Below are 23,613 nucleotides of genomic sequence, written 5' to 3' on the forward strand. Positions count from 1 at the left end.
GCCTGCTCATAATGGGCCATTTGGTCGTGTTTAGGGAACTCCACAGACACTTCAAGAGATTTCCCTAAAGCGAATCTTCTGTAATCAGCAGTCTGTTCTGCTAAGTGGATCGCAGTGTAAATCTAGTAGCCTGTTATGTTACAGTTTTGGTCATAAAGTCAGCTGCAGGATATCAAAGGAGTTAGAGACATTTTTATTGAAAAAATGAAAAAAATAACAATGGAACAAGAATTTCTATCCCGACTTCTCCCTAGCTTTTGTGGTAAGAGAATAATTTGGGGGAGGGGAGGGGAGGGCATTTCCTAAGCTATGTTCCTTAAGCTCTCTTGCCATGGTCAATTAACCGGTGTTACTTTTTAAAAAGCTATTCATGACCTTGTAAAGTTAAACAAAGTATACAGGTGGACTTCTTGCATCTTTTGATAGAATAATCTGAATTACTAATATCCAGCAGGGGGATACAGTATGCAGAGCTTCTCAGGGATTTCTTGGTTCCAGGAGCACCTCTCTGGACTGGTGTTCCACAGAACACTTTTTGGGGAAAGCTACTTAAGAAGAATCTTTTGATATACTGCCTTGTTCGGAGGCAGGTAAATTTAACAAGGTTTATTCAAGAGGCAGGCTATGGAGAATCTTAAGAGCCAGTAAATTTTCAGATCATCCTGTGGTCTTCTGAAGTTAAACCTATGAAAAGATTATGTAGGAAAACGGTCTCTACCTTCCTACCAGCTTTCTCCTTAGACCATATCATGGGCTCTGTGAGAGGCTTGGTTGATGGGAGAGAGTTATTCTCATGAAAACAATGGATTTTAATTCACTGATTCTCTGAATTACATACAGTCTGTTCTAGTCACTACAACTATCCCTTGAAACACAGGAAAGAAATCAACGCACCATTTTCACATACTTTCTTGACATTTTTATGTAAAATTTGGAAGGGTTTAACAAATGTGGGCAATATTTCTTAACTGAGAATCATTTGTTTCTCGATTTTTAGAAGTCTAGATCTGAGATCAGCAAACTTTTTCTGGAAAGGGCCGGATAACAAATATTTTGGGCTTTGTGGGACATAAGATCTCAGTCACAGCTTCTCAACTCTACCATTGTAGTGTGAAAGCAGCCACAGACAATTCATAAACAAATGAGCATGGCCGTATTTCAATAAAATTTTATTTACAAAAATTGGTGACAGGCAGAATGTGACCACATGGTCATAGTTTGTGGACATCTGGTCTAGATGTAGGTATTCAGTGAGGATGACCATTGTGTGATGAAATATGTAGCTTATTTCTCCCAATTCCTTGTAAAGGTTAAATGGCAAACATGGGATAAAGATAAGAAGTATCTGGACAAAAATATTTTAGGGTTTGAAAGTTAAGATCCAATCATAAAATAAAATAAAGATCTTTTTATCCAATCAGTATTTTAAATCTGAACTTAAATCTCTGCTCCTGTTATAAAACAACATTCCATCTATTCGTTCTACCCTAAGTTTGTGATTCCTGGTTGATGGAAACTAAATTTTTCTTAGCTTTATGCACTCCATTAAAAGGTATCCTATAAATCCAAGGTAAAATCAAGATGATAATCATGATAAAGATGCCTGGAACTAGAGGAAGATAAATAAGGGTTGAGCTGTAGATGGAGAAAACAGAGGTCAGGTTTCCATAGTGATAACAAAATAGTATTCACTTTGTGATTTTTAACATGGAGCTGTTGCCTCTATCCTCAATACTAACTGTGATTTAAAACTAATGTAAACACAACAGTATTCTGTAATTACCCTAATATTGTTCAAATACTGTACATGGCATGTTAGCAATTTGTTGAATCCTCCAGAAGTATGTTCAAATATTTTAACTTCTAATTTAAACAATTGCTCATCCAAAAGCGTGATTGTTCCCCATCATCTGCCTCATGTCAATTTACTGAAATTAGCAGATTTGACCTCACTTAGACCTATTTTTTTAGTGTAACTGAAGAACACGGTTGCAGCCAAGTTGGACAAATTCCACATTGAGAACAAGCGCTGATACCTCAGCAGCAGTTGGGTAATTAAAAGTTCATGAAAATTATGGCAGATGCTCGAAAGTACACGGTCCTGTGATTTCATATGGAACCAAGCACACTGTCATCACTCAGATGTGGAATTAATAATAATACAAGCATCCCTTGCTCAACAGAAGTTGAACTGCTCTCAGTCACAAGTTAAGTCACACATTCATTCTTTGGAACCTCTTTTCCACCCTCTCCACACAATCTGGCATGGAGATATATCGCTTATCTCAGAAAATTTAATTCTCTGTATTGTATTTTGTATTGTCAAATTCTAGCAACAAGCTACCATCTGACAGTAAACATTTGGGCAGAAAAAAATACCATTTTGATGTGCTAAGAGCATACTGAAACACTAATAGTTATGAACAGAGAAGTCAACACAATTCATGTACTAATTAGCATCACACATTAGCTTATTACAAGCAAAACACTGCAGCTTGGAGCACTGGGAAAAGATGACGATAGAGAAGATTATAGGATTAAGCAGGCTATTCTTTCTAATGGAGTAAGTATTTGAACAGCTTGTAGGATATGCTCCAAGGCTGGCTTTTACCTCTGCCTGTTGAAGCCTTGAGCATTTTCTCACCTTTTACTGTTTACAGGCAGGTATCCTGATTTCAGCTACTAAAAGGATTTTTATGGAACAGTGAGGGCTGGGCAGTGATTCTCTTTAATTTTCCAAATAACTGATGCTATGAGAGCAAAATAAAGTTCCCACAGAAGTATTCCCATGAGAGTCTCACAGTATAAACAGGTGCCCGCCCACTTACCCTAAGGGGATTGTGGAAATGCAGGCTCAAATTCTACCTTGGAGCTGAAACGTATCCTAAAACTCCCGAGAGAGCAAAGCTCAGCAGCAACCACAACTCTCCTTACCACAGTGTCATACTCCTCCCTCTGACACGTCCTCATTTAAACATAATACAGAGGGTGCCTTGAGCTAGGAGTTACCCAGCAACTGGACTTTCATTTAGTCATCCAGCATGTTTTCACTGAATGGCTGTTGTGTGCCAAGTGTGAGTCCAATGGGGAAGGATGTCAGCTATGTCTATCATACTGAGTTCATCAACTGGATATTCTTCCCCAGCTCATTCCTGACCATCTTCATTTTTCTGACCACACTGTTCTTCCTTAACTGTGAGATACACGGCACTTAAATCAGGGCAGGACTTCTTAACTCCCCTCTCCCTACAGCCCCCCACCCACCACATGAAAAATCTGACATAACTTTTCTCGGAAGAACTTCATTTCTTCCAAGAGGTTCTCAAAGAGGCATACATACTCCAAAGAGTGAAAAGGCATTGAATACTTACATGTAGCAGTGTCTATCCTATTTTTAAAGGAGATACCTGTCCTTTGCTCATAAGCCCTTCCCACTATTTGTACTTAGAAAGACTTTCAAGAAGTCTTTCCTTTCACCGCAGACTCTGAGACTTTCTACTCTTCTTTTGTTTACATTCATCTTGTCCTTGGAAGAGACAGTTTAGATGATCACACACACATACTCTCCCAATAAAATAATCATTGTCTGGAGTAGGTTACCCATGTAGTCTACCAAGATTTGTGATTGATTTACCCAAGTTGGCTTACAGAATGTGGATTCCAGAGGAATCAGGATAAGTCCAGGTCAAGGAATCAATTTAACCTGACATTCCCAGTAAACATTATACGATAAATGAGGCTGATGGAAGCACAATCTTCTTGGATATTAAGGCTTCTGCAGATATATTTCCCCATCCCCATCCCCTCCACTCCAGGAGAAGGTAGGATCAGCAATCTGAACCCAAGGTTAAAGCTTCATGGCATTATCATAATTTGTGATAATAAGACAGCCCTCCAAACCACTAAACAGCGGAATGATGGTTTCATTTTTAAGCACCTAATTATTTCTAAGAGATGAAGTGCCCAAACAACCCTCTTGGTTTTGAAGAATGCAGCCTCCCTCAAGACTCCAGTTCATCTCCGTTCAAGTTGGCTGCACCCTCTCTCCATCCTCCTTCTCCCCTTCTGGACTCTGGCTGGCTTTCCCAGTTTAAAATCTTCTGCAGCATTTCTGGTAAACTCTAACGCTTATCAACCAGACTCCTTATCCTTGGGGGCGTATTGAATATCAGATGAGAACACTGCAGAATTGGACAAGCAATTATTTAGTTTTACAGTCATTTCTAATGATTAGAGCAAGCTGATTTTCACTTGCGGCAGTCAGAGATGAAGAGGAAAAACTGAGATGAGCTCACCAGTCCTTACTTGATTTTCAGCAGTCTGGGAAAAGAATGTGATCTGCAAGTTGCATGGTCCAGAGAATATAAAAAGAGACACAAGCCAGTGTGGCACTTGAGTTGAGTTAGTTGTCTTTTTACAAAACCATGCTGCTCAAGATCTTCTCTCCAGGTGTTTTGTCTCCAAGGCGGCTCTTGTCTGCTCTGGCTATCACTGATCATGAACTCTGTGGACACAGTGGGTTGAAGGAGACTCAAACAACGATCGAATGAAGCCTATGAGTGAGAGACTTACATGATAGCCATTCATCCAGAAGGCACAGACTTGCTGCTGTAACATCTCAGTTGCATCTTTGTACATATGTGAGTGTTAATTGATACCCCCGCTCCATTTTTGACTTAACAGCACCCTGGAAGCTTGGTATCCAACCAGACATTGCCTGAAGAGGCCATGTCTGGACCATACCCTTGTGGCATTTGTAAACAAGTTGCCTGTCACTGCCATCAAAAAAGTCAATCGGCCACCACACCATATGATGAGTCTTCTAGCTTTCATTCCCCATTACTTCTTCCTTAAAGTTTAGCATAGCTCACCTCACTATCTTGGAGGAAAAGTGCACTGATTTTTTATTCAATCATTTACACCCTCCTTCAGTAAATAGTTATAGAGGCACTGAATTTGGCACTGGTGATACAACAATGAGTAAGACAGAGAGCTTAAACTCTGATTTGGGAGACAGACGATGAAAAAGTAAACAAATACACAAGATAATCACAGACTGTGATAATGCCATGAAGGAGACAAAGATTGCAATGAGGAAAACTGATGGTGGCTACTTTAAGTTAGTTCTCAAGCTCGATTTGAGAAAAAATGTAAAGGATCACAAAATGTATACCAATTTATGAGATGTCATTGTGTGAAGTCGTAGTACTTGTCATTTGGTTAATCCCTCATCCTGCCCAGGAGAGGGAGACTTCTTGGTGTTTGGTAAAACTCTTCCTCCGATTGCTCCAGTGAACACCCATCTATGGCTCTGGGGCTGCCCTCTCTTATTCTAAGTTCCATCCTCTACAAAGGACTAGAGAGGAGCAGAGCTGCTGGACCAGGAGAGGTTGAGGGCAGACCTCACGGAAGTGCTGTTTGTGCTTTCGCCTTCTGAACAGCAACAGAGGCTACCTCATATGGCTCAGCCACAAATAAAGCCACCCTCCCTCTCCTCAATCTCACCAAGAGATGCAGAGAAAGAGAGAGAGAGACTATTAACCAAGGAGAAGTTCTTCTGTGAGGGCTCTGGGGAAAGAATCCTTCTGACACAAAGTCCTCATGTCACACTATTCTTTTTTTTTTTAATTGAAGTATAGTTGATTTGCAATGTTGTGTTAGTTTCAGGTGTGCAGCACTGTGATTCAGTTATACGCATATATAGATACAGATATAGTTTTTCAGATTCTTTTCCATTATAGGTTATTACAAGATACTGAATATATTAATAGTTCCATGTGCTATACAGTAGGTCCTTGTTGTTTACCTAGTGTCACACTATTCTTATTAACCATCGCCCTTGAGGATTTTGCATCATGAAGAGCAAACACCATAAACAGAATAATGGAAGCATTATCAGTATCTAAGCAGATCTCCTGAGTCTCCACTGCATTCATTTTGCATCAACAGGTGACCACTCACTGACTCTTAAATTGACTAGTCTATGCAGGGGTGAGTTATTCTAAACATGTGTAAATTGAGATCATTTATAACAAGGAGATTTTATACACACACACACATATGATGGCTATATATATATACACATATATAATGCTTCGTTTCTTTTTAGACAACATTGTTCTCTAAAAAAGCTAGGGGGGAAAAAGCCAGTTTCAAAATGCTTGGAAGCTTTTCTCCATTTGGAGGTAATTTTATGTTTCAGAATCACTTTGTGACTTAAATTGCTCAAAAATATTTTACCCTCAACTGCCCAATATGTTTTCAAAATGGAAAGATCAATGTGCCCATCAAGGCCCTTCAGGAAAGGTATACTCTGTAATCTTATCTGTATAACCTGCCCCCCATTCCCCATATAGGATTGCCACAGAAAATGCTGGCCACCCAATTAAATTTGAATTTCAGATAAACACCAAATAACCTTTTAGTATATGAATGTTTCAAAAATTACATGGGAAATACTTATACTAAAAAATTATTCATTGTTTATCTTGGCATCCTGTATTTTTACTTGCTAAATCTGGCAATCCTGCCCCAAATAAAAGATGTGAATCTCTGACAGTTCCCATTACCCCTCGCCACCTTCACTGAATACCTGATTTAAGCCCAGTCATCAAAAGTAAATGTAAATATTGATCAATGTTGAGAAAAAAAATTTAATTTAGTTGGTATTGAAGAAGATTGAAAAATACAGTCGCCATTGGCCAGGTAAATAGGGAATTGGGCAACTTTTATATAATCTAGATATGCAAACTAGATCATAAACAAGTTCTCTTTCAAAGACTTCTGCCATAATTAATGTGTGTAAACCTTGCACAATTGAAACCTAGAATATTTTGAGTGCTTAACCTGGAAGAAGGTAAGGTGTTTTCCAAATTCCTAAGAAACAGGTAATAGCTAAGGAGACCATGCTCTCATTTTATTTTGGTGTTTATGTTAATTTGCTTAACCTCACCTAATCCATCCTCTCTCTCACTTTCTCTAGTTACCTGAACAAGAATAAATACCTGACAGCTATTGACAAAGATACATTTGGAGGAGTTTACAGTGGACCAACCTTGCTGTGAGTAAGACATACAAAAGAATATTTGCCTTTTTTTTGTTTAAGGGAAGGGAGGGGCCGTTAAGAAGAGTAGCTGATGATGTCTGTGGGGAGGGAATGTTGTTGTCTTGGATAAAGGCTTCTGCTAGTACTTTTCTGCCCAGCTGTATAGGTTACTGCTTGGAAGAAAGTCCTTGTTCTTTGAGACTCAGAAGGCCCCAGACTCCACTGTGCCATCCTGATGCCTGATGCCACCTTGGTGTGGACATTCGTGAAGGCCCTCTTTTGGAAAAAAAGACATTTTTGAGCAGCTGGTGTTTGCAAAATTCTGAGATATGAGGTCTACAAATAGGTGGAAGGCACTCTAGTCTTTGCTGAGAAATGAATGTGTATTGCATAATGCAATACATTATGGTACTGTACCATATGGGGGTTCATAGCACAAAGAAGGAAGAGTATAAAAAGTTTGATTCGTATCTGGGAAAACTTACAATCACTGGAAAAGATGGGATGTAAACAGTTTTTAAAACAGCATGGAAAAAAAGTTATTTGTGCATTTCCTCTGATTTATACCTCCACATGTAATCATGATGAAGTTCTGTCGATTCTGTCTCCCGCAAGTCTCTTCTAGTGCCATCTTCTCCATCCCCTTGGTTTTGCCTTAGTTTAGAACTTCATTCTTGAGCATCTAGTACAGTCCTTGCCAAAGTGGAAAAGAGCCCCCCAGGAGAAGCACAAGACAATCCATCAGAGGCACGAAGGTTCCATCCATACATAAGAGGTTCCATTTAAAAATAAGAACAAATTGGGAATTCCCTGGTGGTCCAGTGGTTAGGACTCTGTGCTCTCACTGCTGAGGGCACGGGTTTGATCCCTGGTTGGGGAACTAAGACATTGCAAGCCACGTGGCATGGCCAAAAAAATTTAAAAAAGAACAAATTAAGTTCTACTAATATTTTACATATAGATGATCACTGTCCCTAAGGTGTCAGGTAGGTAATGATTGCATCCCAAGGGAACAGCTGGTGATCCACAGTCTCAAAGACTTACATTCTCACTCTTTCACTTTTAACAATTTCACTTCACTTTTAGATTGAATACACCCAGTTAAGTGGGTTTATAGCCTTATTTTCTTATCACACAGGCTCCATATAAGAGGGCAGAGTGACCCTGAAAATCTATTGTACCATACGGGGGGTCATTGTTAACTCATGGCAAAGTCCTCAAAAGTATTATGCATTTTTCTTTTTATAAAAAGACAAGTGAAAAAAAATGTATTGATCTTTTCTGTGATTTTTTTTTTAACCTGGAAGACATTTTTTAAAGACATCTTTAACTGCCCCTTCAAGATAAAGGTGATATTTCACCAATGAATGAGGAAGGTTGTTGCTCTTCTAAAGAAATGTGTGCTTTGGAAAGTCTTTAGAAACAGGTATTTGGAAACTTTTCCATATTATGTAATTTTCCTGATGAAAATAGTGAATGTCACTTATAAATGTTTTGTGTTTTTAAGATCAGAAACTGAATTTTAACATGTTTTAAAACCTTTCAAATTAAGAGTTGCAGTGGGTTTAAAATCCATGTATATAAAATATGAAAATGAAACATTTTTAGACTAGTTTGCAAAAACTACTTATTGACAGCTGAGAGTATGAATTTCAATAAAAACATGTATTTAATTACTGAATTGGATTGAGAGATGAGAATCTTAATTTAGTAAGTACAGCCAAGCCTGCCCTATTCCATTTGGAACCATCTATCTTTGTGAGGTAACTTTTTCAATTGACAACCACTTAAACCAAAACCAAAATAAACTGACCCAGAAGCAGACCTCTGAATAGCTGTATTAGAAAGTGTTAAATGACAATTTTTATAATTAGTAAAGTATTATTTAATACCATTGATTTCACTTTGGTGAAATTTTTTTTAATATTACTTGTTTTTATTCTATCCTTTTAAATGTATGGTTAGTGTGTTTTGTAATGTATAATATATAACATGGTATTACAGCAATATGTGTATAGAGCTCATAAATATACACATGTTAAAGTACATATTCAGACATTTTTTACTTATAAATACATGACATTGAAAGAATTTGAAGACCAATAGTGTAGACCAGAAACATTCAAAGTGTGGGTCCACTACAAGGTTGGCTCCAGAATGTACTTCAAAACACTGCATCCTTCGTGGATAAAGGCTTCCTATGAGAGCAAAGTTGCCCAAACTAAGCAGTGTGCTTAGTGAAGTAGTTGCTTACATTCCAGTACAAGCTTCTTACTTTATCAGGGACTCATAAGAAACAGCCAATGGTCACCACACTTTGAGTAGCACTAGTCTAAACGACAAGAGAATCCAAATTTCACCTGGCCTTCTATCTTTGACCTTCTCAATTTTACCCTACCCCAAACTCCTTGTGTTCAAATGCAAATAGGATCTTAAAAACCAATGCTGGTCTCCCATTCCCCTCAGGATAAAGACCTTGGTGTGGCATGCAAAGCCCTGCTATAATCTTCAGCTTTAACTCTCACGCCTCTATACACTCCTGACCAATCATCCATCCATATTGAAACTTTCAGCTCCCCTAATATTCCAACCTACTTATATGGCTAAACTCTTGCTCTTCCTACTGCTTTGAAAACCCTAGCACAACCTTATCTGTCTGATAAGCACCTACTACCATTTTGACATTTGAGTAAAGATCTCTCTGAAGTCATTCTTGGCCCTCCTCTCCTTAGGGAAGGATGACCATTTCTTCCTTTATACTCCCCGCCTCTATTTATGCATCTCATGGCACCAGTGACATGTTTCTATCTATCTCTCCAGGAGCTCCTAGACGGCAGGGGCTATGTCTGTTTCATTTCTACAGTTCTAGTTCATATTACAGTGCCTGAAACACAGTATTTGCTTAAAAATGTTTGTGAAATTAATACAGTATACTATAAATATTTGAATCACACTTTCATAAATGCTATGGCATTTAAGTAGTAGTCACATTTTAAAGATATTTTAGTACATTGTCCTTATGGGAGAGTGTCCATTTCTACTTCTTTGGAAGCGGTAAATTAAATTACCTATTTGTTTGTGCTGCTTAAAAGTTGTTTTGATAGTTTTGGTAAGTCTCTTTTTTACAAGACTCTCTAACCAAGTTAAGAGCAGATGTGCAACAGCTTGACGATGCCAGTTCTGCTTCCTAGAGGCATGCCAGGTTACAAAAAGTGAACTAGATTAGGAGCTAGACCTGGAGTTGATTCTTGGCTCCATCACTAATTGTGAGACCCAAGTCTCAGTTTTCTTATTTGTCAAAACAGGGTAGCTAAAAGTAGTGAAACTTAAGTAAGAAAATAAATCTGAAGTATTTCATATATGCTTAATAAATGGTCAACATTATCATTACCTTCACTTCTTCCTGACTCTTGACAGCATCACTATTCTTATCTTTTGTAACCTCTCTGATCACTCCCTCCCGATTTCTCTCACTAGAGCTCACTGACCCAGAATTTCAGTGTGGCTCAGTCCTGGATCTTTCTCCTCTATATTTTCTCCTTTGGTTAAATCATTTGCTCTCTAATATTATGAGAATATGAATAATTTCTAAATTTAAGGTTTCCGACCATAGCTCTTATTTAGTCATCTCACCTGCCTGGAATTCCTCCCTCCTCTCCCTCTCATTCCTACCCATTCCCATCAGTTTGATGAAACTTTTCCTGACCAACCTCTGAAAATGTACAGTCAACATTTACTGAGCACTTGGTAAGCCCAGGACTCTTCATTATGAGCTTTCAATAGGGGAGGGTCACCACTTTGAAGGATGGTCAGGGAAAGCCTCATCAAGAAGGTTACAACTGGGAAAAGATTGGAAAGTCATAAGGGAGCAAGTCATGTGACTATATGAGGGAAGATCATTCTAGGCAAGTGCAAAGACCCCCAGGTGAAAACATACCTGGCGTGTTTGAAGAGTAGCAAGGAGGCTGTTATAGCTCAAGCAGAGTGAACTAACAGACGTATACATTTCATCCCAAAACAGCAGAACACATTCTTTTCAAGTGCACGTGGAACATTCTCCAGAATAGATCACATCCTAGGCCAAAAAAGAAGTCTCAATACATTTAAGATTGAAATCACATCAAGCATCTTTTCCAACCACAGTGGGATGAGACTAGAAATCAACTACAAGAAAAAAACGGAAAAATCACAAACACGTGGAGGCTAAACAATATGCTACTAAACAAAAAATGGGTCGCTGAAGAAATCAGAGGAAGTCAAAAGATACCGTGAGACAAATAAAAATGGAAGCACAGTGTCCCCAAATCTATGGGACACAGCAAAAGCATTTTTAAGAGGGAAGTTTATAGCGATGTAGGCCTACCTTAGGAAACAAGAAAACTCTCAAATAAACAATCTAACATTATACCTAAAAGAACTAGAAAAGAAGAATAAACAAAACCCAAAGTTAGTAGAAGGAAGGAAATCATAAAGATCAGAGCAGAAATAAATGAAATAGAGACTAAAGAAACAGTAGAAAAGATCAACAAAATTAAGAGCTGGTTCTCGAAAAGATAAACAAAATGGATAGACTTTTAGTCAGACTTCCAAGAAAAAAGAAGAGAAGGCCCAAATCAATTAAATCAGAAATAAAAGAAGAAAAGTTATAACAACCACAGAAATACAAAAGTGTTTTCCAAACTATCTATCAAAGATGAAGGTAAAATAAAGACATTTTCAGATGTGCAAAACCTCAAAAACTTGATTTCCCTTCACCTTTTCTTGAAGCATAAACAAATAAAGAGAAAAATGAGAATTTTAATGATCAACATTGGACAGAGGCAAACGGAATTCCCAGGATGACCAAAAAGGGAGGTCCTGGGAATCTTGAAACCAGGACATCTACATCAGGGCTGAAGGAGGGCTCCAAGAGAAAGTTCTACAAATAAAAAGGGATTGATAGATTATATGATAGGACTGACTTTATGAAAAACTGAGTTGAGAGATATTTTAAGAACTTTGGAACATATAACAAGACTCAGCAAGAGGTCCATTCAAACCAAGATATGTAAATAAAAGAGAAATAGACATCTCATGAAGAAACTAAAAATGTTACACAAGAAATAAAATGAAATCACAATATGCAGGCTTGTAATAACCAAAATACTAAATATAGGTTTAACCAAATACATCCTAAAACTATTTCAGGAAACTTAAGGGGGTGTGAGAAGGATGTATGTGCAGGGTGATGGAAGAGAGCTAAATCCTCATCTTCCAAAGTAAGGAGGCAGTGGGTGAATGAAAAACCAATAAATCAAGAAGTATTTTCAATTATGGAAAGAATACTGGAAGTTGAAAGCGGTTGCTTCAGGGGCATCAGAGAGCAGAAGGCAGGGAAGAGCTGCACAGGAATCTGCTGTGTGTGTTAAGTTTCCAGTATAATTTGCTTTATAAAAATAAGTTCATGCATTATTTTAATAAAATTCTAAATTAAATTTTCAAAGAACACCACAAAGCATAGGAAGAAAGGACAATGGAGATTGTAGCATTTGAGAGGCCTGTAGGAGGAAAACAAGAAATGAATAAGAGTCCAGTCTCATTTCTCCACTTCCAAGCATCTGTCTTAAAATGCATCTGTTAACTAACCATGTATGGCCTTGCAACATCACTTTAATTCTTGTCTTGAACTTTTGTCAAAATCTTCATTACTTTATTTCCCCCATATCTTCTCCCCATAACTAGAATTTAAGATCCTAGAGGAAATGGACTGTGTCTTATACTTTTTGTAATACCCCCACTTCAAAAAAGAAGACAGCAAGTACTCAATAAATCTTGATAAAGTATAACTTAATATCAAAGAGCCATGATTTGGCTATGATTTGGAGTAAAAGCCAAACTCAGAAAATCTTAAACTCCATCTAAAGAGAAGATAATTGGAATATATGTATACCTCATAAAGGTATTTGTGAATGACTGTATTCATCTCTGTTGACTAAAACAGTCAAATTTGCCCATTTAGTTTACCACCTGTTTTCAAGGTCATTTCTTTAAAAAGAATCTAATTTAAAACAGCTGCAACATCTAAAGTGCGATCTCATCTCCAATCTTTGCTAATTTTTTAAAAGCCTTTTAAATTTAGTTTCATAACACTTTTTCCTTATTGATTTTTTAATCAAGATATGCAATCTCATTTTCCATTTTTATACTGTCCATTTTTGATTATCGTGTTTTCTTTTCATCTTATTTTGAAAGAGAAGCTCTTGGTGTTTATAACCCCAAAGGAAAGAACACACTGAAATGTAATGCCTTCCATAATAACCAGAGTCCTCCAAGATCTAAATTATGTAACTCACTCTAATAAGCATTTAACCTACTGTTGATAATGACTATATTATAATTGTCCCACTTACTATTATAAGTAACTCCTAAGAAGATGAAATCTCTGTGATAATATACTTGAGCTTGCACTACATGTTATCAACAAAAACAAACTTCAAAATAAACTATTGCTGCTATTAGCTGATCAAATTAATCATTTGAAAATCTAAGAGTCATGGCACTGCCATCTTGGTTTAGAGAAAAATAAGTCTTTCATGTATTTCTTTTGACTCGTAATGCTCTCCACAAGGTCATACTATTAGATGGCTGAAAAATTGTGGCAGGGTTCTTTCTAGCATGGCTGAAGTCCACAGGCGTGTTGAATACATGATTTTCTCGGTTGATTCTGGGCAAAATTATTTTTTTATTGAGGTATAATTTACATACAATAACATGCACATTTTTAAAGTGTACAGTTTGATGAGTTTTGGCAAAACTATGTTACCTCAGTGAAGGCTTAGAACATTTTCATGGCCCAGAAACTTCTCTCATGCCCCAATGTCCCATAGACAGCCACATATCTTTTTATTCTTCTAGTGTAAAAATAGGAGTGAAATTATCAGGTCATAGGATAGATGTATATTTAACTTTATAGGATATACTGTCAAACTGTTTCCCAAAATGACTATCCCATTTTCTAGTCCCAGCAGTGAAGTGAGTTTCATACTTGCCAATCCATTGTATTATCAATCTTTTTTTTTCTAGCCATGCTAGTGGGTGTAAAGAGATATCTCATGGTGGTTTTACTTTGTGTTTCCCTGACTATTAATGATGTCGAGCACCTTTTCATGTACTTGTTAGCCATTTGTATATTTTTTTTATGAGGGTCTGTTCAAATATTTTATCCATTCTTAAAGTTGGGTTGCATGCCATTTTGTTGTTATTGAGGTGTGGTCCTGAGTAATGAAATCAGTTTTAGTTCTAACTACCAGTCCTCTGTCATCCCTAGTTTATTCTCTCTTTCTGTTTCTCTTTTCTTTCTAAGGAGAAATAGCTAATCTGAAACAAACTCACACAAGGTGTTCATTAACTCATTCTGAAGATATTTTACTGAGCACCTACTGAACTCCATGAAAATTATAAGAATAAGATACAACCTCTGCCCTGAAAGAGGTTACAATCAAATTCAGGATAAATGTGAATAAGGCACTATAAGTTTAATGTAAAAAGAGCCATAAGAAGTATTTAAAGACTCAAGATAGCATTTCTGGTTAGGGTGACCAGCAAAGGCCTTTTTAAAAGAGGTGGTATTTGAGATGGGCTTCAGGTGAGGGGTAGAATGACAATAGACAGAGACAGAAACTATAAGAGGAAGAACAAAGGCAAACCTACAGGAAAACAGGATATATTCTAAGAGCAACAACAACCAAAAAAACATAATTTGGGCCAAAGGATAGTGTCTGAAAAGTGCGTTGTGTTGAAATCACGTTATGGGAACATGACCTGACTGAAGGTTACCATGGAAAGATTAGTAATAGCTGCATAATCCATTACAGTTTGTGGCCCTCTTCAACTCACCCCATGCTTCCTTTCCTTGGCCTCTGCCCACCCTTGACCCTGACTATATTAACCCTGGGTAGCTCTGTCCCAGCCATGGCACTGGGACCGCTCATCTCTACATCTTGGCTGTTTGGCAGGCACTGGCCCTCCATCAGAGGGAGGGAAATCGAGCCCAAAGACCTAATCAGTCTAGTGTTCCATGTCTTCCTTTCTGTGCCTGCCAGCAGAGCCTCTGGAGTAGCTCTCTTGGAGAGGAAGGGAGCTTCCCAAGGGTGGAAAACCAGAGGGGTTTGTCTACTAGGCTGCTCTACTCTGGGCTGTGAAATGAGTTACAAAGACAAACAGACCTCTTGCAGTGCCTGACTTGGGCACCAAGCCAGACTCATGCCAAGGAAGCCAGGTTGTCAGGGAAGCAACCAAAGCAGGATAAGCAACTTATCCTCCTAAGTCATACACCTTTTTCTCCAGAGGCACAGCAAAGGAGAGGGCCTGTGACCATTTTGTAGAGTCTATGAGAGCTGCAAGGAAGGTCACAGAAGAACTTGAAGAGAAAGAGAAGACAATTACCTTTCCAGAATTGTGTGCATACTGGCTTCTTGCTAAAAATAAAAGGATGGTCTGCTTCAGCCCTAGGAATCTTTGGACCAAAGGAGTTATGTCAATAACTCAGGATACTTGATTCCCCCCAAATCCAGATTTATTGATCAGTAGCATCTCTTACTACCATAGCCATTGATATGAGAAGAAAGGATTAATACTTTAAGTCACGGAAATCTATAATGATAAGGTTACTTTTTACAATTATTGAGAAATTTTCAGAGCATTTCCCAACTAGGGGGTGACTCTGGTAGGAGAAGGATGATGGAGTTATTGCAAAGATCCTCAAAGCCGTACAAACCTTTCAGCTTCTTCAATTGACTAAAAGCCCAGCTACTATTATCCTCAAAAGATTTTTACTTTAAATAAAGTTCTCCAAAGCACTGAGAGCCACTGTCCTAGAGCAATGGCCTCAAATGATCATGCATTTTACATCAGGGGATTCAGTCTGAGTAAAGGTTTTTGTATCTATGCCACGCCAAAAAGTAAACTAGGATGACTGCATCTCTAAAAAAGAATAATTCACAAATCCATTAACTGTTTCTTTTAACTCAGTTTTGCTAAAGTCAATTATTTAAAGGATTTTTACTTTGATCAAAACTGATAGAACATGAAAGAATCTTTACTGAGTCTGAATTCTAGGTAAACAACGGTTGTAGTTTCAGGGAAAAAAATTAGAAAAAAATTTCTAAGCCATATTAATTTTCTAAACCAGTTTTATTAACTAATCAGTGCTGTTTAGCCAAGAGCCCTCAACAGTGAATCTTCAGAATAAACAGTGAGGGCTTCCTGGTGGCGCAGTGGTTGAGAGTCCGCTTGCGGATGCAGGAGACAAGGCTTCATGCCCCGGTCCGGGAGGATCCCACATGCCGCAGAGCGGCTGGGCCCGTGAGCCATGGCCACTGAGCCTGCGTGTCCGGAGCCTGTGCTCCGCAACAGGAGAGGCCACAACAGTGAGAGGCCCGCGTACCGCAAAAAAAAAAAAACAAAAAAAAGAATAAACAGTGAATCTTCAGAATAAAAAGCAAGTAGGAACACATATTTTTTTCTCTGCAACTTTACATGTACATAAATCTACTTTTTAGTGAGTGCCTACTAGTCTCAGTGCTAAACATTTTAAAATAAATTATTTTATTTTATACTATCAATCCCAAAGGTTTCTAACCTCTCCACACTACTCCACTCGTAATTTCTGGTAATTTTACCCATATCAAGTCTCAGTTGTATGATGAAAGAAGAGAAATGAGATTGCATAGGGCCAAATAGATGAGGCAAAAATCATGCGTACTCTGTTCTGTAGCAAGTTTTACTCATGATTTTATAATTCACTAAAAGATGCTGATAACAGGCTGATAGGAGGGGTGAATCAACCTGGGATTAAATTTTTAAATAAATAACCCACAAATATAAATAAAGAAGCAGTTTACAGTGTATACAAATGAGGCACTCAATTCTTCCCAAGTAAATATGGATGAGTACTAAATCTTTGACTCTTCTGTGATTTTTACTCTTGGAACAGGTGGAAGGAAATAAGGTAGTTAAGGGTTTTCATTCTGACATGCTATCTCTGTCAAGTCTCTGAAATCCATTTTGTTAATTATGTTCTGCTTCTGAGTCTAAAAGAAACAAACACTCGAAAGAAAGTGGACTTTTCATTTCTCACAGACTGATAATGATGGTCATTATGTATGTGTGTTGTGCGTCAGGGAGGACAGGGGAAAGGACTTAACACGGAGGAGGACATGTTTGTGTTTCAGCATTTGACTATCGGTAATACCTTGCCATCATTTCCTCTTGTTACTGTGTGGAGGAGCTCCAACCTTACTGAATTATAGTATACAGGTAGTTTTTCATTCCAGGATATATAATGCTGAGACAGTCAACTCCATGAGATTTCATAGGTCATGGAAGCTACAGTCTTAAATGAAGTGTAATTATGCAAACTCAAGAGCGAAAAGAAAGAAATAACAGTGATTATCGGAGTTACAAAGCAATTTTGTTTGTACGCAAAGACTTCAAGAAAAGATTGGTAATTTATGATCATCTAAATCTTTAGACAAACATTTTCTTGTTAATAATAGGGGCCATTTTTGAGCTTCAGCTGCGTGCTAGGTTCTTTACAGATCACCTTGAGTCTCTTTAACTATTCAATAGTAGGTGCCATGATCCCTATTTAACAAATGAGAAAACTGAGGTGCAGAGATATCAGGTAAGTCCCCAAGGTCACCTGGCCATAAGTGGTGATATTAGAATGCAAACCCAGCCCTAACCCAGAAACACCATCAATTTACAGCACATCAGGTCAACCCCTTTCACATAAGATGATTCTTGCTCCTGTTGTAATCCTCCAACGTTGCTTGATCATTTTCTTAAATTTCTACTTAAACATCCCCAGTTCTTAATCATCTGACTCTGAAAAAAACCAAAGTCCTCACCAAGGCCTACAAAGACCTATGCTGTTCGCCCCCTGCCCATGACCCAGTATCTCTGATCCCATCTCCTGCATCTTTCCTCATCACTCCACTCCAGCCACACTGAACTGGTGCCCCCAGGCACGTTCTCACCTTGGGGGTTATGCACCAGCTGTTTTCTCTACCCAGGAGGCTCCTTCCCCAGATATCCATGGGGCTTGCTCTTCTGACTCCTTTGAGGTTTTGCTTAAATGTAAGCTTCTCACTGAGGTCTTCCCTGAATTCCCTGTTTAAATTTGAAGCTGCCCATCACCCTTCATCCCATTTCCCTGCTTTCTTTTTCTCCATGATACTTAGCACCATCCAAACTTCTAGCCATTTTAGACATCTACTGACTTGTTTACTCTTTCTCCCTCCATTAGTATGTAAATGTAATGGGAGAAGAGACTTTTTTTCTCTCTTTCCCCATGGTTGTAACCCCAGTGCCTGATACAATGACTCACACAGAGCAGAAACTCCTTAAGAACGCCTCTTTTCTTATGGGTTCTCCGAAAATAAGCAAGCCCAGTAGCGAAGTAGTCCATGTGAACAACTTGCAAATTCTTGTTGCAAGTCAATCCTCATATGAAAAAGCTAAAGACATTTACCTGTGGGCACCGGCAGCTTGGAGGGATCTTAAAGTAGAATACCTGATTTTAAAACATGCTAATGGTTGGCTCATGTTGTAGAAACATAAGCAGTTTATATAAAATGAAGTCGAGGCAGATGCCCTCCTGCCTCCTCATTGTTGCTTTTGGACCATTATCTCTCCTCCTCCTTAAAACCTCTCCCCACCTTTGACTCTCGTGCCCTCACACGTTACCACCCAAATACACTTTTATTTTTTTTAACCACTCTTTTTTTGGTGTGAATTCTATACAAACCTTTATTTTTTTTTAAATTTTGTTTTATTTTCTTTCTTTTTCTAAAAAAAAATTTTTATTCAAGTATAGTTGATTTACCACCCAAATATCTTTTTTGTTGTGATTTGTGAACTCCAAAGTTACTCTATCTCATTTCTTGAAGCTCTCAGCACCTGATGTACTGTTACTGATTCCTCTAACACTACTCCTTTCATAATTTTTGTTGATTTCAGTATCCATGTGGATCTTCTTTCCTATACCTTGGCCTCTGACTTCCACTCTAGTAACCTTGTCCTCCTGGCCTCTGACTTCCACTCCAGTAACCTTGTCCTCCACTCTACCTCTAGACTTCAGGTCCATGGCCAATGATTCCAAACCCTTCATAATCTCAGTCTCAAACATTCTGCTGTCTTTCCACGTGTTTCCTTCTAATACAGTCATTCCTTTAATTCTTTGGTCTTACTAGGAGCTACAGTCTATTACTAATATTTCACTGCCTTTCACCTCTCTCAAGTCTTCATTTCTTCCTTATGAAGCTTAAATTCCATATCTATCATTATAAGCACTGATTTGTACACACAGCCAACTAACTACCTTGACCCTCTCTCTATCATCCTTGCATAGAAAAACCCTACCTTGGTTAAGTCCAATTCCCACCTACTGTGGGCCTGGACTTTTGCAGGTGGGCTTGGCAAGTGGTTTCATTTTAAATCATTCACCCCAGGTGGGCCCCAAGTGCTGTACATAACATCCCATTTCCCTAGGCACTCTCCCAGATGAACATGTCAGACCTCCTCCCCTCTCCTCAATTCTCTAGTCCTCTCTCATTCTCATGCCCAGCTGATCACCTTGACTTCCATTTCATTTAGAATAAAATCAATCAGAAGAGAATTCCTCATGCTCCCACCACCACATCTACCCACCTTCCTGTATCTATGTCTACATCCTCTGTCTCCTCTCCTGAATTTTAAGTCACTTTTTAAGGCTGGGCCCTTCACCAAGGTCTTGGGTCCCATGCCCTCTCAGCAATTCAAGGGCATTGATTCAGCAATCCTTGCCCTTCTGTCGCATAGCATCTATATTTTCCTCTTTACTGGATTATCTCCCATGAACATTTAAACATGCTATTGTTTCTCCCATCTTAAAACAATATTTCTTGAGCCTATGGATTAAAAGACACCTAAGAGACATATCAGTCAGCTGTAATACTTAGGTCAACTTGGCTCCTGACTCCAGTGAGACAACTACCTTGCCTCTCTTGGAACACTGATTGAATATTTGATGACTTTAAAGAGTTATTATTATTTTTAAGTGTTCTTTTATTTTTAGAAGATACTTTAACTTTCAGGACTATATACTGAACTACTTATAATTTTAAAATATCCCTTCAACTCCATATCTACCTCTGTGTCCTTTTGTAGCAAGACATCACAAAAGAGTTGGCTAGAATCCTAAATCCTCTCCCCCAATCCCTGTTAAGCTCACTCCAATCACGTTTTCACCATGCCACCAAAACTGCTCTTTTCAAGGTCACCAGTGACTTCCACAGTTGCTAAATCAAATGGCCAATTCTTAGTTCGTGTCTCAGAAGCATTTAACTAGGTTGATGACTTCATCCTCCTTACAATACCTTCTTCTTCTGGCTTCCAAGACACCACTCTCTCTTGGTTTTTCTCCACACCTCTGATTGCTCCTTCCCAGTCTCCCTCTCTGGTTCTCCCTCTTCTTCCTGATCTCTTGTTGTTGGAGTACCCCAGCGTTCCACCTGTGGCCTTCTTTTTATCTCTCTTTATTCGTGTCCTTGGTGATCTCATCCACTCATATGGCTTTGCATAATGCCTGTGATATCTAAATAGAAGTCTCCAATCCAGACAACTCTACAAAATTCCAGACTTATAACACACTGCCTACTTGACACTGCCACCTGGATGTCTCATAGGCATCTCAAACTTGACCTGTCAAAACTAGACCTCTGACCATTCCTCCAAATTTGCTCTACCTTCAGCCTTCCCCAGCTCAGGAAATGGCAACTCCATTCTTCCAGCTGCAGACCATATGTCATGGAGTCATTCTTGACCTCACTTTCTCTCAGACCCCATGTCCAAATCCATCAGAAAATCCCATTGGTTCTACCTTTTAAATCTATACAAACTCCAACAATTCTCAGCATCTCCAGTGCTACCACTCTGGTCCAAGGCACCATCTTGTCTATTGTTGGTCTCATTGTTTCCACCCTTTGCTCCCTTTGGTTTATTCTCAAAGTAGTAGTTTGATCCTTTTAAAATAAGTCAGATTGTACCATTCCTCTGAAGGCTTTTGATCTCACTGTGATGAAAAGACAAAGACCTTTTGATGGCCTACAAGGCACACATGATCTGGCTCCCCATTACCTCTCTGACTTCTTCTTCCACATTTCCTAACCCCCCACTGTCTCAGCTCCAGCCATACTGGCCTCTCTGCTTGTTTAAACATACCAGGTACACTCTCATCCCAAGGACTTTGCACTGACTAGTCTCTCTGCCTGGAAGGCTCTTTCCCAGATATAACTATGGCTCTCTCCCTCATCTCCTTCAGATCTTCGCTCAATCAACTCCTCAGTGAGGTCTTCCCTGACACCCTTCCCCATCTCTAATTGTGACCTACCTCTGGGCTCTTCCTTTCCCCTACTCCGTATTGCTTCTCCCCATGGTACTTATCGTTATCATCTAACATACTGTTACTTTTTAGGAAAAATTATCCCTCTCTCTAGAATGTAAGCATAAGAAGAGCAGGAATTTCTGCATGTTTAGTCAACTGCTATAACCCTAGATTCTAGAACTGTACCTGAGACATAGAAAGCAATCAATAAATACTTATTGAATAAATGCACATGCTGTTTTAAAGTTTTAAACAAATAATTAAACAAGCTCACTGTCTTGAACTTATAGCTTTTAAGCCCTAGTTATTTTTAACTCAGTATCAATAAATTAATTAAACTGCTTTTTAAGCAGTAAGTTAATCTTCTTTCTGCTCTTAGATGCATTTCATCTACCAATTTACAGATGTGACTACACATTTATAATGGATCAGCTTCTACATACTGACCTTTAGAAAACCCCACATTCATTACAAGCAAACATAAAAGAGACTTGCAATTGCTGCTGAAACATTGGCAAGCCGATTAGTGCTTATTTAATTTGCAATTGAATTCATCAAAGGTTAATCGTGTATTTGATAATGACAAAATATCTCACAAAAAAATAGAAACTGTTCCAATGTTTGGGGATGCTAGAGCACCTAATTGCTTCTGAGGAGCAATTTGTTCTTCCTATGACATCAGATATCAGTTGGGTCTTTTCTTTTTCCTGGCATCCTTAAAATTTGGTGATATTCTTGCCCAGTATATAACCCTGCAGGCCTCACTCTCTCCAAATTCAGGTCCTGTTACTTTCATTAGACACTTAACTTGAGATGGTTCCCATGACCTAGGCAATTAGACTTCAAACTGTCTGCCAGGCTCAGCTCAGCTGCATTCTGTTTTGTGAGCAAATACTTGCTAGAGACAAATTCTCTTGAAGTTCAGTGCCCATCACTTGATGAGCTCCTTGTGGAAAGTGCCAGTCAGTAAGAGAGAGGGAGGCCCTCCAGCTAGTAGGCTTCATTCGATATGGCTGCATTCACAAAGGAATTCAGGTCCTTTAATAGCTGATAGCTACTCTCCATATTGTTATCACTTCAAAACCAAAATTTAAAAATTAAACTATATTTTGAAGGATTTATTTTAGGAAAGATACACTATTAGGAAATTCTGGATTCAAAGTGGTCAAATAAAAATGTAGATGAATGTGAAAAGATACAGTTTCAAATAACTTAAAATGATCCCTGCCTTGTTAAGTCTGAGGATTTCTTCAGACTGAGGCTATTTCTCCAACAACTCCAGATTTGGAGATTGTCCAGTGTGGCTCAGCACTCAACAAGTATTCATTCTCAGCTCTTGCACACTTCTGCATGCTAAATGGAGTAGTGATTAAAAGTCAAAGATGATGCATTGAACTTAAGTCTTTATTTCTTCTCCCTCCCGAGATCCCTCTTAAAAGATGGGAAAGAAAATTTTAATGTACATAAATCAACAAGGACAAAGAAGACGGGTGAGGGCAAATGGATGGTCTGGAGAGCTACAGAATTCTGGGGGGAAAAAAGGCAGAGGAGAAGGAGGCAAAACCCACACGGAGCATATATTCAGAGGCAACTTCCTTGCCTTGCAGAATCTCTGAAGGGTATGAGATTTAGCAGTGATGGATGTGACATGTGGCAAGAAACGTGGGACTAAAAACAAAAGGATTAATTGAAGGTCTCTGTCTGGAAATGGTAACCCTCCACCCCATTCATGCAAAACACCAACAGCCAAGTACCTCCCCTCTAAGCTGGAGATTGAAGTCTTTTTTTCTGAAAAAGTTGAAAAACTCTAAAACAAAAAAGACCTCCACATTGGCATTTTAGGGTTCAACAGCATAATGGCCATCTCCCCACAGAATTGCCCTAAAGCACAGTCTACTGGTAGACAAGCTCCCCATCAGATTTTCAGTGCCTCATTCTTCAGCATGAATGTGACACCAAGGAACACAAGCCAAAGAATGCTTCTAACATGAAAGATCAAAACCAAGAAAAACAAATGGGGGTGGGGGTGGGGAGGGGGGTGAGTCTGGAGGAACCAAAGACGTTAAAGAGAACAGAAAAGAACTTTTTACAAAGCAACAATTAGTGACCTGAGATAAATCTGAGAAGATGTTTTATCCCTATAACAGTAATGATAATAACGGCT

At 38.6% G+C, this 23,613-nt stretch overlaps 1 protein-coding gene across 4 annotated transcripts in view; it reads left to right on the forward strand.

The window, feature by feature from the left end:
• TSHR (thyroid stimulating hormone receptor) overlaps positions 1–23,613 on the forward strand; it is a 165,424-nt gene that overhangs the window by 131,303 nt on the left and 10,508 nt on the right. For 2 of the 4 annotated variants that reach the window (XM_029238027.1, XM_029238028.1), the window contains one exon: positions 6,983–7,060. In XM_029238027.1, coding sequence (XP_029093860.1) covers positions 6,983–7,060 — 78 coding nt within the window. Of the gene's footprint in view, positions 1–6,982; positions 7,061–7,114; positions 7,120–7,153; positions 7,189–7,211; positions 7,288–23,613 lie in introns of those variants that run through there. The other 2 variants (XM_029238030.1, XM_029238029.1) reach the window with 2 other exon arrangements.

This window comes from Monodon monoceros, unplaced genomic scaffold (genome assembly GCF_005190385.1).
Source record: "Monodon monoceros isolate NGI ecotype Baffin Bay Population unplaced genomic scaffold, NGI_Narwhal_1 Super_Scaffold_21, whole genome shotgun sequence".
NCBI classification, from domain to species: Eukaryota; Metazoa; Chordata; class Mammalia; order Artiodactyla; family Monodontidae; genus Monodon; species Monodon monoceros.